General features: G+C 42.3%; 1 protein-coding gene across 4 annotated transcripts in view; it reads right to left on the reverse strand.

Annotated features, from left to right (window-relative positions):
* Nucleotides 1-21,715, reverse strand: part of HIVEP1 (HIVEP zinc finger 1) — a 219,486-nt gene that overhangs the window by 27,600 nt on the left and 170,171 nt on the right. For all 4 annotated transcript variants that reach the window (XM_083187912.1, XM_083187914.1, XM_083187913.1 and 1 more), the window contains 3 exons: nt 11,816-11,928; nt 10,257-10,432; nt 8,286-8,387 (listed from right to left, as the gene is read on the reverse strand). In XM_083187912.1, the coding sequence (XP_083044038.1) occupies nt 8,286-8,387; nt 10,257-10,432; nt 11,816-11,928 (391 nt within the window). The remainder of the gene's footprint in view (nt 1-8,285; nt 8,388-10,256; nt 10,433-11,815; nt 11,929-21,715) is intronic.

Here is a 21,715-nt window from a genome sequence, read left to right on the forward strand (position 1 = left end):
TTTTTTAGTTATGGGATACAAATATGTACTAACTTCAAACTTAGAAATAAAATACTGAAGTATCCCCAAATCTTTCTGTAATACTATACTTTATAATTTATACCCCTATTTCAACTACCACTTACACACAATGCATTATAAACATGTCACCCTGCCAGTTCACTTACGCCACTGAATAATTAACCTGTATATATGGTAGTCCTTTACACCTCTATTTACAGCACAATGTTCTTGTTTTTCCACCAAAAATCGAGTTTGCTGTTTATAGACATTATTACATTAGGGCTGAAAAAAAAAAAAGAAACAGCACCATCACATTTTTCTTGCTAGAATCTCTACTTCAATGCAACTACTGCAACACTAAGGGGGTATCCATATTAGCTGCAGCAATTTTTTTTGGGGTGCCGGACGGGGTCCCGACAGTCAGGATCCCAACTGTTAAAACACAGACAGCCGGGTTCTGTCTGAGTCCGGCCAGTCAGGATCCTGACGTCGGGCTAATATGACTGTAGGGATCCCGACTGTCTGAACCATATACCACACCCATTTTTTTGCAGGGTAATGTCGTGGGGCTATTCAGTTATAGGCCACTTTTTATGTGCAAAAAATTACCCTTATTCATCCGAAAACTCTCAGGGACCACGATAAGCTGCAGGCTTATGTGTTTTGGCACCATATACTGTACAGTATCACAGAAAAAGATGGTTGGTTATTGTGGATCTTGTATTGCCTGCCTAATGTAGGCAAATCTAGTGTTCACTCTAGGCCTGTTTTACAGGGCTTTCTGTGTTTTTTTTTTTTACTTCCAAAGCCGCCCTGCCCTTTAAGAGGTAGCACTGTGTGCCCTTACACCCCCCACGCTGTGTAAGTTCAGTCCTCTGTTGAGAGGGGCGGGAGACGGAGTGCAGCTGGAACAGCTGCTCTCAGTAGAGGAGGCCTGGATCAGCCGAAATACTGCTCAATTTATAGCAGCATGCCATCTATACCAGCATAAAACACCCCCCCCCCCCTGGGAAACCAGTATGAACCCCCCGCTGGCAACCAGTATGAACACACACACACACCCCCCCCCTGACCCCCCTGTAGCAATAGTAAAAATAGTAATAGGCATTATGGTGTGTGGAATAATGTGTAATGACGTCCTGGCACAGTGTGCAATTTTTTATGTATTGTATGAGTTTTTTTTTCTAATGTAAGTTTTGAATGTAAAATGTGACCTGCTCGGTGATTAGTACCCTGCCCTAAAAAAAACCCTAGAGTGAACATTAACATACAAATCCCCAATAAGTGCTGGCATCAGGGATGAAAGGATAGCCCTGTGTGGGGTGCAGTAAATTGGATAACGCTCTATGTGTACACAATAACAAGGGTATTGTTCTCACTATTACTCCACTGAAGATCACAGAAAATCCTACCTGTTCCACCAAATGACCCTTTGCTAATAAACTTATGCCCTTATTCAGATCTGATCGCAGTACAAATTTATTCTCAAAATGGGCAAAACCATGTGCACTGCAGGTGGGGCAGATGTAACAAGCATAGAGAGTTAGATTTGTGTGAATTGTTTTGTTTCTGTGCAGGTTAAATACTGGCTGCATTATTTTTACACTGCAATTTAGATGACAGTTTCAACACACCCCACCCAAATTTAACGCTCTCGGCACGTTACATCTGCCCCACCTGCAGTGCACATGGTTTTGCCCATTTTGAGAACAAATTTCTACTGCGATAAGATCTGAATAAGGGCCTTAGCGTGTGGAAATCAATTTGGTGTGCTTCTGGACCTTCTATTTCGGTAGTGAACGTTTGCTGATATTCCTGCGCAACTCCATGGGATGCAAAGGAAAGTCAGCAAAGATGGATAGTTCTGTGCTTAACGACCTTTACCGAGAACTGAATTTCTTCAATGTATATAACAGCACCCTGAAGTTAAGGTTCCCACACATAAGGGGAGAACTGAGGCAATTCGCTGTTCCACCAATGCTGAGTTTGAAAAATACACAATTTGCTGGCTTCACTCAAATAGAATTGTATGGGATCAGCAATTTAGATTTTTAACGTGCTCTTTTTTGCCCGATTCTCAGTGGGACATCACGGACGGTGTAATGGTTAGCATTACTGCCTCACAGCACCGAGGTTCGATACCCACCATGGCCCTAGCTGTGCGGAGTTTGTATATTCTCCCTGTATTTGCATGGATTTACTCCGGGTACTTTGGTTTCCTCCCACAATCCAAAAATATACTGGTAAGTCAATTGGCTTCCAACAAAATCCACCCTAGAATGTCTCTGTGTACGTGTACATGTGGTAGGGAATATAGATTGTAAGCTCCACTGGGGCAGGGACTGACGTGACTGTTCAACTATACTCTGTAAAGCTGCAGAATATATGTGCGCTATATAAGAAACTGTTAATAAATAAATAAATACATGGGACTGACCATCTATGTAGTGGAACTGAGCTGTTGATGTATCGCCTGCATAAGAGGCAGATTAAAATTTAAAAAAAGAGGCAGATTAAATACAGATTTTCAAGGCTAGTAGTGAAAAAAAATACAGCAATGATTAAATTATACACCAACTCTGCGGAGCAGATCCACAATTGTAATGCAGAGATTTACACAGCGCACACACTGGATAGACTAGCTGCAATAATATTTTGTATCTCAGTGATAATCACTTAGTTATAGTCACTTAGCAGATAAGGCTGGGGCACAAATCACAGAACAGGATATTCAGTTGCATTGTGTCATGCTAAATGGATCACCTGGCCTGGCAGTTTAGTTCACATATTAACATTCCTCACATTGCAACCCTGTACTTTGGTGACACAAACATCAGAAGATGTGCAGCAGATAGCCATGGGCATGATTCCTAACACAAAAGGTGAAAGCATACAGTTACTTACTAACGCCCAACAATGACCAATCTAAAACACAAAGAACATGGCAATAAGCAGTCTAGATCCTGATAATTATGTCCACATTTGCTTATTTTTTTGTAGAATAAACAATCTTTACAAATAATCATTTTTAAATCCTATGACTAAAGACAAGGGTCCCTCATACCTGTCAAGCTATAAACTGTCCTAATATGAAAATTGTTGCCGTCCACTGCCAGGACACAGACAGTTGTCCAAGTTTATAGAGAACTAGGTACCAGCCTGTGAAAATGATGGCACAACATGACAGTAATGTCAGTGCCGGCCAAACCTAGCAGTGCATGAATTGCTCCATCGGGCACCAACTAGTGGCGGGGCACACAACACTTAAATTCCACCCACAGAGGCATGGAGACAGGTATGGATCATTAGGTCACCAGCATTATGTTGACAAGTATTTAGGTCGATATGAGTTAAGGTCAACATGCAGGAAGGTCGACATGACGTTAGGTCGACAGGGTCAGTAGGTCGACATGGGTAAAGTCGACATTGAAAAAAAATCATAATTTTTTTGGTACTTGTTTCCTAGCACGGCACCCGTCATGGGTGATCGCATACCTTAACTTAAGGTATGCGATGGATGCGACCAACGCGATTATAGGGCTATTTTTAGCCTTTTCCCCGACAATTAAAAAATCGCGCCTATCACATGCCTTAAGTTAAAGCATGCGATGCGACTGACGCGACCAACACGATTTAACATTGAATGCATTGTATTCAATGTTAAATTCCTATGTAAAATCGGGTCCATTGTATGCAGGGCTATTATTCAGCAGGCTCCAGCAGGAACTGAGGCCCTTATTCTAGTTCACTCTTTCTGACAAAATATTTCTTAGATGGACAAACCCATGTGCACTGCAGGTGAGGCAGGTGTTACTTGTGCTTGTGGAGTAAATTCTATATAGTGTGGCGAGCGAAGCGAGCCACCGAGCCCAAAGAGTGGCGAGCACAGCGAGCCCTGCAAGGGGACGCGTAATACCTGTGAAGTAATGCGCAGCCCCTCAGCCACGGAGCCCGAAGCGTGGCGAGCGCAGCGAGCCCCGTGAGGGGACGCGTAATACCTGTGAAGTAATGCACGTGCGCTCGCCACGCTTCGGGCTCGGTGGCTCGCCACACTATATAAAATCAACTCCACACCGACGTGGATAGTGGGGGTATGAAACGGTCAGAGGACTCGTACCGCCGCCCCTCGCGGGCTCGCTACGCTTCGGGTTGGCGTTCATCGTGGGGTGGCGTTAACAATGGGGGGCCATTTGACCCATCAGGGTGGGGGAACAATGAAAATTGGGGTCTGGGGGGCATTTAACATTGGGGCCAATGTAAAAATTGCGTCGATCGCATCGCATGCGATTTGGTTGAATGCGATGCAATCGACGCGATTTTTTGGGACCCGATGGATACAATTTCCATCGCTGGCGCCGTGCTAGGAAACAATTACCTTTTTTTTTTACTGGAATGTCAACACAGTCAACATAAACACTAAAACGTAACACCGCGTCCCCTTGCATGGTTCGCAGCTCTCGCCATGCTTCAATTTCTTTTTCAGCAATCACTAAATTATAGTCATGCTATTGTTTAGATTTAAAACAAAATCCACATTTATTCTTATTCCCTAGTTTCAATCCCTTGCTACACATTATAGTGTCAGGCACTATTTTCTACTATCTGATAATTGATTTTTTTCTGCAGTATTTTAAACAACCCCCTATAATAGAAACAAAACAAGATCATGGGAGGGATGCACTAAACGAAAAAATGTGGTAAAACCCATCCGCATTTTCATATGCAATAAAGACCGACCAGCAGAGCTTCGCCGTGGAAGGTTACGCCTATAGAAGCCTATGGTCTTCCTATTGCGACCCCCGCCGATCCGCCCCCCCCCCCCCCCCCAATGACATCCTCATTCCTTCACCTCTTTCTGGTGCAGGGAGGAGGCGGCGGAGCCCAGCAGCCATCTGAGCAGGAGGCTACCGGGCAGGAGAAGGGGAGGGGTGTGAGCCACCAGGAACCCGCTCATACATCGTCGGGCACATCGTAAAGGTCAGCTCTTAATGCTGTCCTTTGTGATAATAATCGCTTATGTTATTGCATATGCGATTATTATCTATGCGGTAGCCGGTGATGTGTAGTGAAGAGGGGCTGCGGATGTTACTGCATCCCGCCCCATGTCTTAAATAATAGATTTCTATTTATCTCATTGGGGCTTACTGTTGCAAAACTGTTTCCAGTTGCCACTTACAGTATGTCTGCAGTAATTTGTCACTTTCTTGTTACTAATCAAAATAAAGAATGATTAACTAGCTCAATTACTATGTCCTTATGAGAGTAGTTTCACAACAGCTGGAGAGCCCGGTATCATTCAAATGCACAATCTGGAACCTAATCTTAGGAGGAAGAGGTGGGGCCCCAGGCAGTGGGCGACACGGGTATTTCTAGTGGATATTTTGAGGATCTCTCAAAGCAACGTTGGCATCCAAAGGGTTAAAATACATATTAAGCTTGCTAAGAAAAAACTTTATGATCCTGTTTGTGAGAGCTTAAATTCTAAAGGGAAGGGGCAAACATACTGGAATGACACAGAAGTGGTAGAAGCAGAAGTGAGCCGGAATGGGGCGGAACTAAGCTCCGGCAGTTGTAATTGAAGCTGGAACTCCATTCTGCCTCCTTCCGCCCACCGTGCACGGCCAAAATTTCATTTCCCTACAGCCAGCCTTCATTTTAGCAGCCCGCCCAGTGTCCCCCCACCTCCGCAGCCCGGCCAGTGTCCCTCCACCTCCGTGTTCCTGCAGTCACAGAGGCATTTGCTTGCCAGTTGCCACTGATGAGAGGAAGGAGGATGCTGAGAGGCAGACAGCATGACTCACTGTCTGCCTCTCAGCATCCATCCTGTCTTCTCATCAGCGGCAATGCGAGCCAAATTAGCCAGAAGCCAGCAGCCTGTGTACGGCTACACCACCAGCCACTATGGAGGGGGGGCGGCGGGATATTGGGGCGGATATACTGTAAGGGGATGATGAGGATGTTACCCCCGTCAACGTGCCCGTTACCCCCCCTCAACGGGCCTGTTACCCCCCTCAACGTGCCCGTTACCCCGGGAACAAAGTATGTAACCACTGACATTGGGCAAGAAAAGCAGCACTTATGTGGCATAATATGTAATGGGTATTACCGTGTGTGGCATATTGTGTAATGGGTGGTGTGTGGCATAATATGTAATGGGCATTATGATGTGCATAATCCCCTGTCCCACAAAGCTATGCCCTAAATTTTTGAAGCGCACCTTCTGCCCGCACTATTCCATTTCTTTTGGGTGTTGGGTTGTTTTGCCCTATGGGGCGCAATTTCAATTAGGGGTTATTATGTGGGGGGTAAGAGAGATGGGGGAGTTCCACCACCTCACCAGGACCACTTTAAGCACTGGGTAGAAGTGAGCATAAACAGAATATTAGGATGAGAGATGACTGGATTTAATGAGAGCCAGTTTAAAATATTGTAGGGATGTGGAGAGTCTGATAGGGAGGGGTAGAGAATTCCAGAGATACAGTAAGGAGAAGATCGTTTTTTCAATAGATAGCAAAATTGTCGAAGGTGAGGTTATGCATGAGGGTGGTAAAACGATCAGCTCAGTCTTAGGGTCAGATGTATCAAGCTTCAAAAAGTGATAAACTGGAGAGTGATAAACAGCCAACCAATCAGCTCCTACCGGTCATGTTACAGGCTGGGTTTGAAAAATGAAAGGTAGGAGCTGATTGGCTGGTTGTTTATCACTCTCCATTTTATCACTTTTGAAGCTTGATACATCTGACCCTTAGACATGTTAAGTTTAAGAAAGCGCTTAGATCTATCTAAGAAGAGATAGCAGAATGACAGCTTGAAATATGAGTGAGGAGAGAGATCAGGAAAGGAGAGGTAGATTTGAGTTTCAGCAGCATAGAGAGGATATTGGTAGTCTAATGAGCTCACCTAGAGCGGAGCTATAGAGAGAGAAAAGAAGAGGACCAAGAACAGAGGACACCTACTGTCAGTGGATGTGCAGGAGACGTGGAGTCATGAGAGGAGACAGAGAAGGAACAGCGAGAGAGTTAGGAAGATAGCCAGCAGTATTATGCAGACCAAGCGATTGACGGAATTAAAGGAGAGGGTGGTCCACTGACAAAAGCAGCGGAGAGCTCAAGAAGATAAGCAGAGAGTAGTGGCCCTTACATTGGGCCACATGAACATCATTAATGGACTAATGCAGTGGTTCCCAACCTTTTTTCTCTCCCGTACCCCCTTGATTATTAGGCTTTTCATTTATAAGTACCCCCCTCTCAATTTGAAATTTCCACAGTACTTATGAGTGGAAGTGAGCAGTATGCGTGTCCTAATATTAAGGAATAGCTGTGGACTAGTATATGGTCAGGAATCAGGTCCATCTTTGTCTGGCCGCTGGCTGTGTATGGTCTCCAGAGTTCCCGCTAACGCCTGTAGGAATAATGCTTCTTTCACCCATGTCAGTGCGGGGCAGATGTTCACAGGTCACTCTCAGTGAATTGCTGGTTGGGCAAAAGCATGAGGAGACACTGATGACGCTGCAGATGGAACTGAAAATGACACAACTTGGCTTGTTTCCATGTCAATGGTAGACTACTTTTGCGATTGGGAGACTTTTTCTTCTTCCGCCATTACCAATATTATTTCCAAGTACCCCCAACTGGTCTGCAGAGTACACCCAGGGGTACTAGTATCCCAGGTTGGGAACACCTGGACTAATGTATAGTCACTCCTCCATATTACATAGCATGTTTTAACACTGCGTTAAAGGTCACATTACTTGTACACGGTAAGCCAGTGATGATCAAGTTTGCCAAGCATTCACTTGCAGCTCCCAGTCCCTTACGGAATTAATGTCAGATTTGCTTGTTACATCTTGTAATACTTGTTTAAAATGCCTGATAATATTTTAGGTCTCTTTAATAAATTTCAATGTTTTAACTTATTTCTAAACTGAAATGAAGTGCAGAGTGTGGCCCTTTTGAAGAATAGACGGTGTCCCCTGCAGCCTCTGTAGTCCATCAGCTTGCCTATAAATACTGTAAGGTCTTTGCATATTTTAGATATCAAGCACTTCTTATTAAAGAAAAAAATATAACCATAAAATCTTTTATATTCTACAGTATGTTTCTTGTAGAGCTCAGAAAATTATGTAATTAATAAAGTAATTGGCAAATAATTGATAAAATAATGGCCTTTTTAATGAATGTCTTCTTGTTAGAGTTCGGCTGATTATTATGAGAGGAATGCAAGAATGGGGGGGGGGGGGGGGGGGAGAGACAGAGAGAAAGCAGGAAAGTGAGATTTCTTACCAGAATCATCTGTATCCTGATCATCCCCTGGACCTACTACTATTCCCATGTCCATACACTTCTTACTGTGAGCCTTGGATTTCATATGTTTTGTCAAATTGCCTAAAATAGAAAAATTATACTTAACGGACAGAATTTTTGACCAGGGATTTGTATGCATTGGTGCAAAACACAATTTACAATTCAAGTAGATCATACAATAGTTGAGGATAAGTACATCTGTGTACTATGTTATTGATTTATTTACAGTTTCTTATATAGCGCAGCAGATTCTGTTGCGCTTTACAATGGTAGACAGTGATAAAACAAACTGGGTAACAACAGACAGACTTAGGAGAGCCCTGCTGCAAGCTTACAATCTATATGTTCACTCCAATTTTTTAATGAAGCTATTTTTACATACAGTACAATTGTAAGATGGTACAAAAATGGCTGACCAATCAAACTTTTTAAAATATTACTCTGCAAAATGAAGTCTTAAGGGGGGTATTCAATCTGGGGGGTCACGGCTGTCGAGCTTGCTTGACAGCCGTGACCCTGTTACGTTCTCAGTCTGCTAGACCGAGAACACGCAGGTGGGATTAAATGCCCCAATGCAGTGGGACGAAAAGGGTGTGTGGCCGCGAGTTGCGGCCGGTAAGAGGTGAGCTACAGCCGGCAGCTTGTCACTTCCCGGCAGAACGAGCCCAACTGCTTGTGAAGTCTGGCTCGTTCTGCCAAGCTCGCCTGTTCAATGCTGTCGGGGAAGACAACATTGAATAGGGCCCAGCGGCCATCTCCCCCTCAGCATATGGTCGCCGGTGATTGAATACCCCCCTAAATGTGCAATGTCATGCAAAAAAATGCGTGAGTCTATTTGGTAATATTTTGAACAGTTGTTTATTGTTCATACATATTATGCAGCACTTTAAGGGGGATATTTGGCCACTCATATCAATCCTGCCACAGAAAAGCTTACAGTTTTATATTCCCTAGTCATATGCCACTTAACCTACCAGTATGTTTCTGGATTGTGGGAGGAAATTGCAGAACCTCGAAAAAATATGGATCAAAAACCTCAGTTATGTCAGGTAGTAATGCTAACCATTACACCAACCATACTGTCCAAGGCAGAATGTAAAAGAAACAAAAGAAAAGTTTCCTCTGTATTTCCGAGACAATACCCTTCATTTTATCCAACTCCTACTACATCCTTGCTGCAGTCTTTTGTGCATTTTACCCAGAAAATGTTTCTGATTTGTATCACTATACAAATAAGATGTGCAAGTCGCCTATATTCTATGAGGGACTGCATCTGTATATGAAATGTTACATTACAATGTTTTTCTTCACAATGCGAATAAAGACGCATTTTTAACAAGAAAAAACAAAAATATGCCTGACATTAGTAGAGCTTGAGGTGCATGGCATATGGAGGCTTAATACAATCAAAAAGTGTTTGAGATATACCACCTTTTGATTGTATACAGTATTTTTGGTAGCATAAAAGTTGAGCTGCCATTTGAGTTTAAACAGCAGCAGGACTTTCTTTTTGGCGCTTTTTGTCTTATATGGAGGCTTAATGTTTATGCTTTTGCTAATTCAGCCATTTTGTTAATACAAAGGAAAATGTTTCAGAGTGCAGGAACACACATTTTGCCATCAACAGCTTGTCGGCTTTTCTTGTACTAAAAAAAAATATGTTCAAAATGGATGGATTTGATGGATGACAGATCCAAACAAAAAATAAATAAGTAAAACTTAACAATCTATTTTTGTAACATTTACAGAACATTGTCCTCTATTTAAGAAAAAAATAAGCCAAAAACATTAGACATGTATACCTTTCATCTATATATGTCTACTGTCTGTTTGTGTGTCTCCGCACAAACACAGAGGCAATCACAAGGTAGCAGTCTAGCTTTCGAAGCATTTGCTTTGAGTGGGCTTACTAGTAACTGAGATAACTGAAAAGTGGATTGCATACTGTACCTTTAGTTTTGAATGAGAAGTTACAGTAGTTACAGTGGTACGGTCTGACATCTGTGTGTGTACGAATATGTTTCTTTAACATACTGGGTTTCTTGCATCTTATTCCACACTCCTCACAAATGTATTTTCCTCTTCCTCTGCCGCGAACATAAACATACTCTTCATTTGACTTGTACCTAGTAAAAAATAATTCTTATGAACGTTTTTAAAGAATAGAAAAAAAACAGACATTACTACTAAAATACGGATGTTGGGTGGGACAATGATGTTTCAATGAACTGCAACACTTCAGCAACTGAACAGAAAACTCATTCCTGCAAATTAGGGGTCTTGATTTCTCCTTTATATAAATACACACTCAAACATTCATGGGATGCATTCAGCATCCCAGTGGTCGGGATGTCAGAGTTCACAATGCCAATGCCATGCGGAGTACCACCAAGAGAACGGGCCAGAATCCCGACATCAATGAGGAAGCCTGTGCACAAATCACAACTACCATGATGCAGAATGTAAATAAGCTGGGGAGGGTTAGGCCAGGGAAGGGGAGTAGGTTTAGGTAATAATAGGGTGGGACAATAGGTCGGGCTGCGGAGTGGATGGTTAGGTTTAGGCACTGCGGGGCAGGGGGGGGGATAAAGGTTTAGGTGGCGGGGTATGAAGGTAGGGTTAGACACTATTGGGGACGGTTAGGGTCAGGCCGCGCGCGGGCGGGGGGGGGGGGCGACGACTAGGATTGGTGGGAGAAGGGATAGAGTATAATTTTACTTGTTTTAAGAATGTGAGTGCGTCTTGTTATTAAATACTATGTTTTAAACTTGAAGTATCGCACCAATCAGGGGCGTAACTAGATATTCGTAGGCCCCATAGCAAAAGTTTGTAAGGGCCCCCTATTTAGCAACTGATGGCGATAAATGTATGTAAAATATATTACTTAGACAGTAAAGATGGGCCCCCTTCAGCTCTGGGTCCCATAGCAGTTGCACCCCTTGCACCTATGGTAGTTACGCCCTTGGCACCAATCTTTTTTGTATGGTCTCCAATTATCCTCTAAAAATTGAGGGGTTGGAGATTTTTTTCTGTTCCAGGTCTACAGAACCTGGCTATGTGAGGTCATTATAACCTCTGTATGAAAACCATTTATTAGGTTATCTTATTTGTTCCTTTCCCACCTGTACTGTTGTGATGTGATAGTTATTCAAAGGAGCCAAAGTACTACATTTCACAATCCATAATATATGTCTGCATAGCCATGGTGCACAGAGGCTCATACATTCTTAGCAGTCTTGAGCTTTATAAATTCCACCATTGTTGTTACAGAATACTAGGGAAAAGACTCATGTACAATGAATACATATACTTTTGTGCCATAAGTAAAAATTCCATGATTTAATCTGCTTGATTTGGTGAAATCTGATAAATCATACAGGACCTACTGTGCGTGTGTATTGTATTAGCTTTTACTTTATTTTATCTTCATGTGAACTTACTAGGAGTTATTTTCCCTTTAAAAAATGTATCCAAACTAATTTATAGTTATTTATATTTATTGTACTTACCCTCCATCAAATATCTTTACTCTTCTTGGCTCACGATTTTGAAACGCCTCCTTATCTTGATCACTACTTGCCTCCAAACTTTTTGGGAAATCCAGCTGAGAGGAGTGAGATGACTAACATTGTAAAAAGAATAAAAAAACAAAGAAAACGTTAGGTTTATTGCAGCAAAAAATACATCTGTACAATTTAGCAATGGCATACTCCTTACAATGCATGCCACAGTTATAGTTCTTGCACTCCGGTGATCCTTCAGAGGACTAGCATGTCAACACTACAGACATCAACAGCCTCACTGTCATGGCAATCATGGCAGCTTTATAAACATAAGAAAAAAATACAACAATACTCATAATAATGAACACATATGTACTTGGATTTTTTTTTTTTCTATAAACACGTGCTTAATGAACATCTCTAATACGCCTGTTGGTGGTGCTGTTCGTTACAGAGTGCATATGAAATGTGGTAAATGTCAGTAACTACTTTACCTGGTTTTTTTTTGCTCCATGCTCTTGAGATTTAAAGTTCATTCAATAGCATCAATGGGGCACCTTTTATGCTCAGAGGAGACTTATTTCTGGTTAAGTTTACGCAAATGCAGACATAAAGCATATTAAAGGGTCCTGGGGGTACAGAGCACATTAATGTTTGTAAAATACTAAATAAGCTTTTAACATGTTGGGGCACTCTCTCATAAAACAAACTTGCCTCCTGTATATAAAATGTGTATTAATTAATGGGATAATGGTACAGTTTATTGTAGTTAATTTTTATTCTTTAGTGGGTTGTTTTCATTTGCGAAAACAATTAAAATAAATGCTCACATTGTGCATAATACTACAAATCACAGTGAAGATGTTGGTGATCAATGGGTGACTGCGGCAATCACTCTTTCTTAGCAGGGTTAGGTTTCCTGTGGCCGTACACAGTATGAAATTATCTGTCAGGCAAAAGGAAAACCATGAACCTCCTCGGCCAATCTTATTGTTTTATAAAATTATAGCAATCACTTGGCTACTCGAGCACAGCTATAGAGCACATGGGTGCAACAGCACATCTAACTGTCGGATGTTGCTGGTTATCAGATCAGGTAAAGGGGGCCCAGGTACACTAAATCACATCAGAGAGTTCCTAATCTAGATTCAGCATATAACTCATAAAAGGAAACAACTCACTTAAATGTTCTAAATGCTCAGCTTTACCTGCATGCTCTTTTACACCAGTCAGTGTGCCAAAATGCAGTGGTTACTCCCATTCTAAAAAAAAAAAACACAATTCTGATCCTAACGCTCTATCTAGTATCCTATCTCTCAGCTCTCACGCCTCTCCAAGCTACTTGAGAGACTCATCTACTCTCGCCTCACAAACTTTCTTAACTCTCTCACCCTATTAGACCCACAAGCTTTAGCTCCCAACTCTCCACTGAGACAGCACTGACTAAAGTGATGAATGATCTAGTCACTGCTAAGTCTAAAGGCCATTACTCACTACTCATTTTTCTAGATCTTACTCCTTATACAAACACTATACTGCCTAGGTCTTAAGGATACAGCCCATTCCTAGTTCTCATTTTACCTATCTATCTTTCAGTGTTCGCTTCTCTGACTCTACCTCCTCTTCACTACCTGTCAGTTGGAGTACCACAGGCTCCTTTTAGGTCATCTGCTTTTCTTAATCTATACATCATCTCTTGGCAAACTAATGAGCTCTTTTGGATTTCAGTATCACTTGTACGCGGACGCTAGTCAAATCTATCTATCAATCCCAGGAGTTGTCACCAATGATTTTGTGCCAAGACCCTGAATGCCTCTCTGCCATCTTATCTTGTCTTCTCAACACCTCAAACTCAATATTTCCAAAACGGAATTAATGATATTCCAACCAGCCAAGAACAGTTACCATCCTGATGTCTCCATAACTCTCGATAATCTATCCTAACCCACAAGCTCGTTGCCTAGGGGTCAACCTCGACTCTAAACTGTGAAGACGGCAATGGTTAACCGACAATCTTAGTAAGAATATTTATGAGGAAATGGTCATCTTACAATAATGTAATGAAATATATTTAAAGATAAAGACATTTATTGGATAGTCTACCAAAAAAATACTGTAAGCTGGATGTGTACTAATAACAGACAAGAATTCAGGCACTGCATTCAGACACTACCTGAACATGTCAATATCTACAATGTCGACAAGCGGCTTTAGAGTTACAGTAGGTTATGATTAGGAAACAGCAGTTTTGGAAATTGCGTGGGCAACATGTAAACTTTTCATCGATGCTGAGATTCTGAACGTCTACATAGAAATGTGTACAAGAGAGATAAAAATGCATATTAAGTTCTGTGGTGGAACAACAAGTACCAGCAAGCCTCCCCGCATGCAGGTACTTGGATAACCACAAGTACCTGCATTCGGGGCATTAAAGGACCCGCTGGGACTTGCAGTTTCACAGCAGAACCAATACTACAATAAAAACATGCACACCATTTAAAATACACATAAATACATACTCACCTATGTTCCCCGGAGATCTGTTCTCCTGTCCAGCAGAATCCATTAGGGGCCCGTGGGGCAAAAAAATTATACTCACCTAGTCACAGTACAGATCATGTCCTCTTCAGTTCAAGTAGGCATCCATAGGGTTAAAAACAAGCAGCATGTGTGTTTATAGGTGCGATCTTCAGAGGCGCTCTGCAACAGATTGGCTATTTTGCATCCCATAGAAGCCTATGTTATGAAAATAACCTGGGCTCCTATGGCGGTTCCCAGCATAGAAACTAATGTTATATAAATCACATGGGCTCCTATGATTGGAACCTTCAAATCAGCCTGACCGCAAAGATAATTTATAATTTACATGTGCCATTTCTTACCCAAAAAAAATAAAAAATAAATCAAACCATATTCCATTTAGCCGATAGACGTGCATGTAAAAATTCAACTCAAGCTCTAAGAGAGCAAAAACCTTGAGAGATATAACAGAATCTGCTCCATGACATGTACAATGAACTAAATGTAACAACGCACCATGGCAGGCAGATTACTGTTACTGCAGCAACCTAAATTCCTACTATCCTAAATATACCTAGTCAGAGGCTATTTTACTTTTATTAAAAGTATACACTAGTGGAAACCCGTCAAATGGATAGTTATTTTTTTAAAGAAAAATTAATTTCTATCAAGAAACAAATTAGCATCGCAGGTTCAGTTATGTCCATTGCTCATAAAGTTTTGCATAAGATGGCTCAAAAGCATTCTGGGGATCTTAAGGGCCAAATCTGCAACCAGAAGTGGGCATTTATCGTGAAGGTATATGGGAAAGCTAATACAGGCAAGAATGCTTAATTTGCTACAAAATAAGCTAATGATATTGCTCGGTTGTATTTCCAGATGTTGTCTAAGAAATGGAGCTTTCCATAGTAGCCATCTTTCTTCAGAAGATTTTCAAGTAATTGTGAAAGAGTACATGACCAGAGAACTTTCTTATTATGGCTACGGTTACTAAAATGAAACAGCGACACATTAATTGCTCACACCTTGCAGTAAGGCTCTTAAGTTCTTTTTTTTTCCCCCTGTGTTGCTGCGGGGGAGACATTCTGTTCAATGTAAGTATACAATGAAAGTATTTACTTTGGGACTGATCATAAAACACCATGCATCCACCAAGTCTGACACTGAACTGGGCTGGGCGCCTTAGGTATGCCACTTTCACATAGCACACCCGACTCCGGTAAATTCTTATTAAACCTGGGTCACACTCTGTATAATGGGTTTAACCAGGGTCAAATTGACGGGTTGCTCGACCCAGGTTATAAGGTTTGGTGCTTTCACACCATTCCACGGCCAGGGTCAATACATAAGCAACTTGGCAATATTCCGAATCCGAGGTGTGGTGCCGTAGATAAGGGAAATGATCCCCTTTGCAAGGTAAAAAAATGGATATTTTAAATCTAGTTGCAGAGCAAATATTAACATGGTACTTGTTTCCTATCTGGGCGCCCACGATTTTGATCGTGGGCATCGCAAGCAAAAAAATCGCGTCGGTCGCGTGCTGACAAAAAAACGCATGCGATGCGACCGACGCGATTACCGCGATTTTACATAGGGAACAATGTTAAATGTCCCAATTGACCCGATTTCACATAGGGAACAATGTTAAATGTCCCAATTGACCCGATTTCACATAGGGAACAATGTTAAATGCCCCCCCCCCCCCCCCCCAATTGTTAACGCCACTCCACGATCAACGTCAACCCGAAGCGTGGCGAGCGCAGCGAGCCCGCAAGGGGCGGCGGTACGCGTCCTCCGACCTTTTCATACCCCTACTATCCACTAGGGCGTGGAGTGAGAATAGAATAGTGTGGCGAGCGCAACGAGCCCCGCGAGGGGACGCGGACACCTGTGAAGCCCGCAAGGGGATGTGGATACCTGTGAAGGTATCCGCGTCCCCTCGCCACGCTTCGGGCTCGGTGGCTCGCTGCGCTTGCCACACTATTCTATTCTCACTCCACGCCCTAGTGGATAGTAGGGGTATGAAAAGGTCGGAGGACGCGTACCGCCGCCCCTTGCGTGCTCGCTGCGCTCGCCACGCTTCGGGTTGACGTTGATCGTGGAGTGGCGTTAACAATTGGGGGGGGGGGGGGCATTTAACATTGTTCCCTATGTGAAATCGGGTCAATTGGGACATTTAACATTGTTCCCTATGTGAAATCGGGTCAATTGGGACATTTAACATTGTTCCCTACGTAAAATCGCGGTAATCGCGTCTGTCGCATCGCATGTCATTATAATGGCATGCGATGTACACGCGATGCCCGCGATGGGCGCCCAGATAGGAAACAAGTACCATTAACATTGCTTGGAATGCTTGACACTTCACATGGAAATTTTGCCCAAATCTCTTTTTTGTCTTCGACATGTACAGGGGTAAAGGTGCCCATATGTCCCGATGTGGGCGGTGCGATCTGTGCTTTGAAGTGCGCGCTCCCGCTGCACTTCATCGCACAGTACAAAAAGTATGTGCTGCACATACTTTTTGTACTTGCTTTTTATTGCATCGCATGCACAAGGCATGCAATGCAATGCAATGTGATGCGTGCTAGTTAAGCTGAAAACGCACGTGTATGGGCGGCACCTTAAGACCTTTTTGATAGTTCAAGCTGTAGAGAAAATTATTAAATTGCACGCACATGCTTCTCCCATAGACTTTACGCATCTCTGCAATGCCTGAACTGTTGCTCCAATCTCACATCTACATGGTAAGACTTTTACTTTGATCCCTTAACCATACTCTGTTGAGTCATTCTCTCAAAATAGGTCTCACAGTAAAAATAGAAAAAAGAGAAGAAAAACGTAGGGCGCTCAAAGGTACATAAATATTAAATAAAATATATTACAGTAAAACAGCAGACATAGCAATACATTACAATTATAAAATTATCAGAGGTAAATATGTGCACAATTATTGCCTTTAAAAGATTAACTATGGCGCCACCTGTTAAATCAGCAGTATTAGTCCCTTTAATTAATTTTCACAATTGGGTTGGACTGCTGAAAAGTTCTATTCAGGCTCTACACATTAGAGACGATTGGATTGATCAATTTAGTATATTGTCCAACATCCAGCTTATCCAGATAAGTATTGTCCAGTGGACCAAATGATGAAAATTAATTAAAGGGACTAATACTGCTGATTTAACAGGTGGCGCCATAGTTAATCTTTTAAAGGCAATAATTGTGCACATATTTAATTTTATAATTGTAATGTATTGCTATGTATGTTGTTTTACTGTAATACATTTTATTTTATATTTGTGTACCTTTGAGCGTCCTACGTTTTTCTTTTTTTCTGGTTTATATTTGGAGGTTGGCATTACTCCAACGTGGCGGCTGCAAGGTAATACAACACACTACAAGACTCCCTAGCGCCATAGACTTGTTTTTTCTTCACAGTAAAAACAACCTTATAGGAAAAAAATGTAACTATATATAATATAAAAATATATATCAATAAATAAACACAAATTAAACTATGTAATGCTAATATATCCAAATGATGATCTTAAACAGAACATATAAAAAGCAGAAGAGAATTTTGGAAGCCTTTTCTGCTGCTGGCTAAATGATTTTTATATTTGAAAGACAACAAATTTATTGGCTAACTAAATAATCAGGTGTCTGTATAAGAGTAGCATGTGGCGTTACTCCTGCTCACATATAAGCACCAACTGAGAAACAAAGGACTGCTACTGTAAATCATGTTGCACATGCATTCAAAAGAGATGCAAACTGCTTTTATCTTAAAGCTAACCGGCTGAGCAGGAGAGGTCAGTGATTCAGTGCTTTCATTAATCATTTCGATACTTCAATTAAAAGGACAGGTTTTTGTGTGTCAGTTTACACATGAATTTTTGCTGAGTGCTCACTATTTCTGTTTGTTTATTTCAGTTCTTAACAACGGATGGAAAAAAGTATCTGAACATAAGTAAATAAAAAATAGATCTGTTGATCAGATTCCACAAATGAAGACAGAGCATGTTCAATGGTACTAGAGAAGTAAAGAGCACTTTAAAGATTGTTAAATACTAAGGGGGATATAGAATCCAGGGTCACGACTGTCGGAGATATCCCGACAGCCATGACCCTGTCCCGTTCTTGGCCTGCTGAAACGCAAATCGTCAGGCAGGATTCAATGTCCCGTCTGCCAAGCAACAAAAAGAAGACATGTCTGCGGATCGCCGAGATCTGTCCGTGAGCTCGACAATCCACAGCTGTTCTTGGCAAAAATACCTGTTCAATGCTGTCGGGAAAGAAAGCTAAATTAGCACTGACAGCAATGGGCTTTCTTTGCCAGTACCTTCAGTGTGGGTTTTCCCCAAAATGGGTCCAACTGGCCCCAGGACTGGTTTCCCCAGGGGGTATTGTTTTTTTCCAGTTAGAATATGTGGTATTAGTGTAGTTTCACGGCGGCAGTTATGCTGTCAGCGTAGCGTCCCTGTCAGAATCAGCATAGCTGACGCGGCCATAGTCAGTCAGAAGAAGCGTAGTGTTCCCGCGGCTGCTTAAGCATCCCTGTCAGATCCAGCGTAGTCAGAAGTTCTGATTGTACTGTAATGTAAGTTGCTTTAATTCTTATTATTATTAAGTAAAATCCAGTTACAAATTAACACATGTCATCATTACTGTCTCATATGTATGATATGGCAGGTGTGAATGTGTTCCTGAAACACCCCCACTATCCACGGCAGCCCGAAGCATGGCGAGCGCACGTGTTATGCGTCCTCCTGATCTTTTCATACCCCACTATCCACGTCGTTGTGGAGTTGATTTTATAAAGTGTGGCGAGCATCCGCGTCCCCTCTCCATGCTTCGGGCTCGGTGGCTCGCCACACTATATAAAATAAACTCCATGCCGACGTGGATAGTGGGGGTATAAAAAGATTGGGAGGAAGTGTAACGCATCCGCTCGCCATGCTTCGGGCTGCCATGGAAAGTGGGGGTTTGAAAAGCCGTGGATAGTGCGGGTTTCAAATGGAGGCATTTGCCAGTATGTAACAATGAGCACTGGCAAATGCCTCCTTCATTGTGAATGAGACGCACTTGCATCCGCACCCCCTCTTTGGACAGGAGACGCACACGCTACAGAACCCCTAACCCTGTCGGCAGGGTTGCTGTACCCTGCCGAAATAGCTACTCTGATGCAGGAGCATCTCATTACTGGAGCGTCTGAGACACTCCTGCGTGTCAAACAGATGGAGTGCCTCTCCGCCGGCGCCATCATGATCCCCTCTCCGCCAAAGAGAGGGGATCATGCTGGCACAGGCGGTGTGAGAGAAGCGCTGACTAGGCTGCCAGAGACGCAGGTCACGGCAACAGTACGGTAGTTACTTGTGTAGTTTTACGGCGGCAGCCTACACTGATAACGTAGCTTAGGCTTCCGCCGTGAAAATACACAAGTAAGGCAGCCGTTGGGCTACGCTATTAGCGAAACGTAGCGTAACCTGCCACCGTGAAACTACACAAGTACCGAATATCCTTTATTTGGAATAAATTAAAGGAATTTGTATAGCTTGATTGTTGTCAATCTTCTGCAACAGATGTGTCGACATTTATCTATGCTCCATGCGATACAAGATATCACGTGAGCTGCGCGTGACTCTGTTATGCCGGTCTTTTTTTTCTTTAACTTTCTTTATTTGCAAAAGAGAGCAAATAGGACATACAATCAGCTTCTGCTGATTAAAATATATTCAGTATGAGACTGCCACTGTATCTGCATTAGTAATGCAACGTTACAGTGCTTTCTTAAAAAACTTTGTAACTTAGCATTTTTTTGCAGTTACAGCCTCAGTCACACATGTAATATAGGCATGCCACATATCATTTCAGTTAGCAGAAGGTGATTGTGCGACCTAGTTACCCTTTTTTTCCAAATATTACACATTTTAACAGGAAAATATACCCTGTGCTACCGAGTAGCACCATAGGATTCCATGACAAGAAGACTTGTTTAACGTGAAAGGAGGCTAGATGTACGTGGACATATAGATGGAGCTGGCCACATCCTTGCAGTGGATGGCGATTCTACCTCAATCCACCGTTAGCGGGCGGCTACCGCCAGGGGCGCACGCATGAGACGCATGCACGCCCCGTGGCAACGGAGCTTGGCGGGGGTCCCCGCCGCCTCCCACACCGGTCCCCCTCGCCACACGACCCCCCTGAACTGGGCAGCGTCTCCCTGAAGCGGAGACAGGCAGGGAGACGTTGCCCAGCTGCCGTGATCGTGAGATGCATGTGCGTCCCAGTCTCTATCGCTGGCGTTCGCCAGTGAAAGGCATCTGGCGAGCGCCGGCCAAAGATAAGGCACACTCCATCTGTATATGTCTCTAGTCCTTCATTTAAATTCAACTAGCAGTAAAATTAAAGTCTGTTGAGTGTGTAGGGACTTTATTTACACTTAAAGTCTGCCAGGTCTGACCGAAAAGTTGGTAATTTGTATAGAGACAACTGCATGATGGCTTAGACATGCAGTTTTCCAATAGAACGAATAAGCACAAGAGTTGTATTGGCACTGTGAACCGATCAGTAAGGTGATAATTAATTCAAGCAAGTTGCAATAGAAAAATAAAATGATCTAAGACATTTTAATTGTTTTTGTTTTCAATTTCTTCTCATTAACACCTGAATGCTTTTAATTTTATTTATTGCTTTAAATAGCAATTGATGCAATTGAAACCGGTAAATATTACCTTCATATTTTGTTGTTACCCTCTGCAGCGCCACACATCTTGGCACTTCAAATAGAATGTACTCTACTATATTTTCATACATTAATGGGAAAGTGACAGTAGGGCACAATTGTCAAACGTAAAATGGAGCCAAAATCAAATACAAGATGCAACATTAGTGGGACAAGTATACTTAGTTTTCTTAAAAAAAAAAAAAAAAAAAGGGCCTTTAGATCAGCGGTTCTCAAACTATTTTGTTCTGGGACCCCGTCAGACAATAAATATTATTACAGGACCCCAGCAAGTTACCATAGAACGCTCACCACACATGTATGGTCTACAGACCGCACATGTATGGCAGTATTGTGAGGACTCTGAAGTAACAGACAATCTGACAGATTTATCAGACTCCTGGAATCACTGACTGAGATTAGAGAGGTCATCAGCCTGATGGTCAGCAACATAGTCGCAAGCCCATATGTGGGTTGCGACCCCCTTTGGGGTCAGGACCCACAGTTTGAGAACCGCTGCTTTAGATGTATAATATTTTTTTTTTGCCAACAGTCATTTAATACTGAACAAATACAACATACAATTTGTACTATCTAGTTGTTCATTATGATGGATGTGATTCTCTGTATATTATCTTGTTTGAACAATAACTGCAGTG

The sequence above is a fragment of the Crinia signifera genome, chromosome 5, assembly GCF_055691185.1.
Source record: "Crinia signifera chromosome 5, ASM5569118v1, whole genome shotgun sequence".
NCBI classification, from domain to species: Eukaryota; Metazoa; Chordata; class Amphibia; order Anura; family Myobatrachidae; genus Crinia; species Crinia signifera.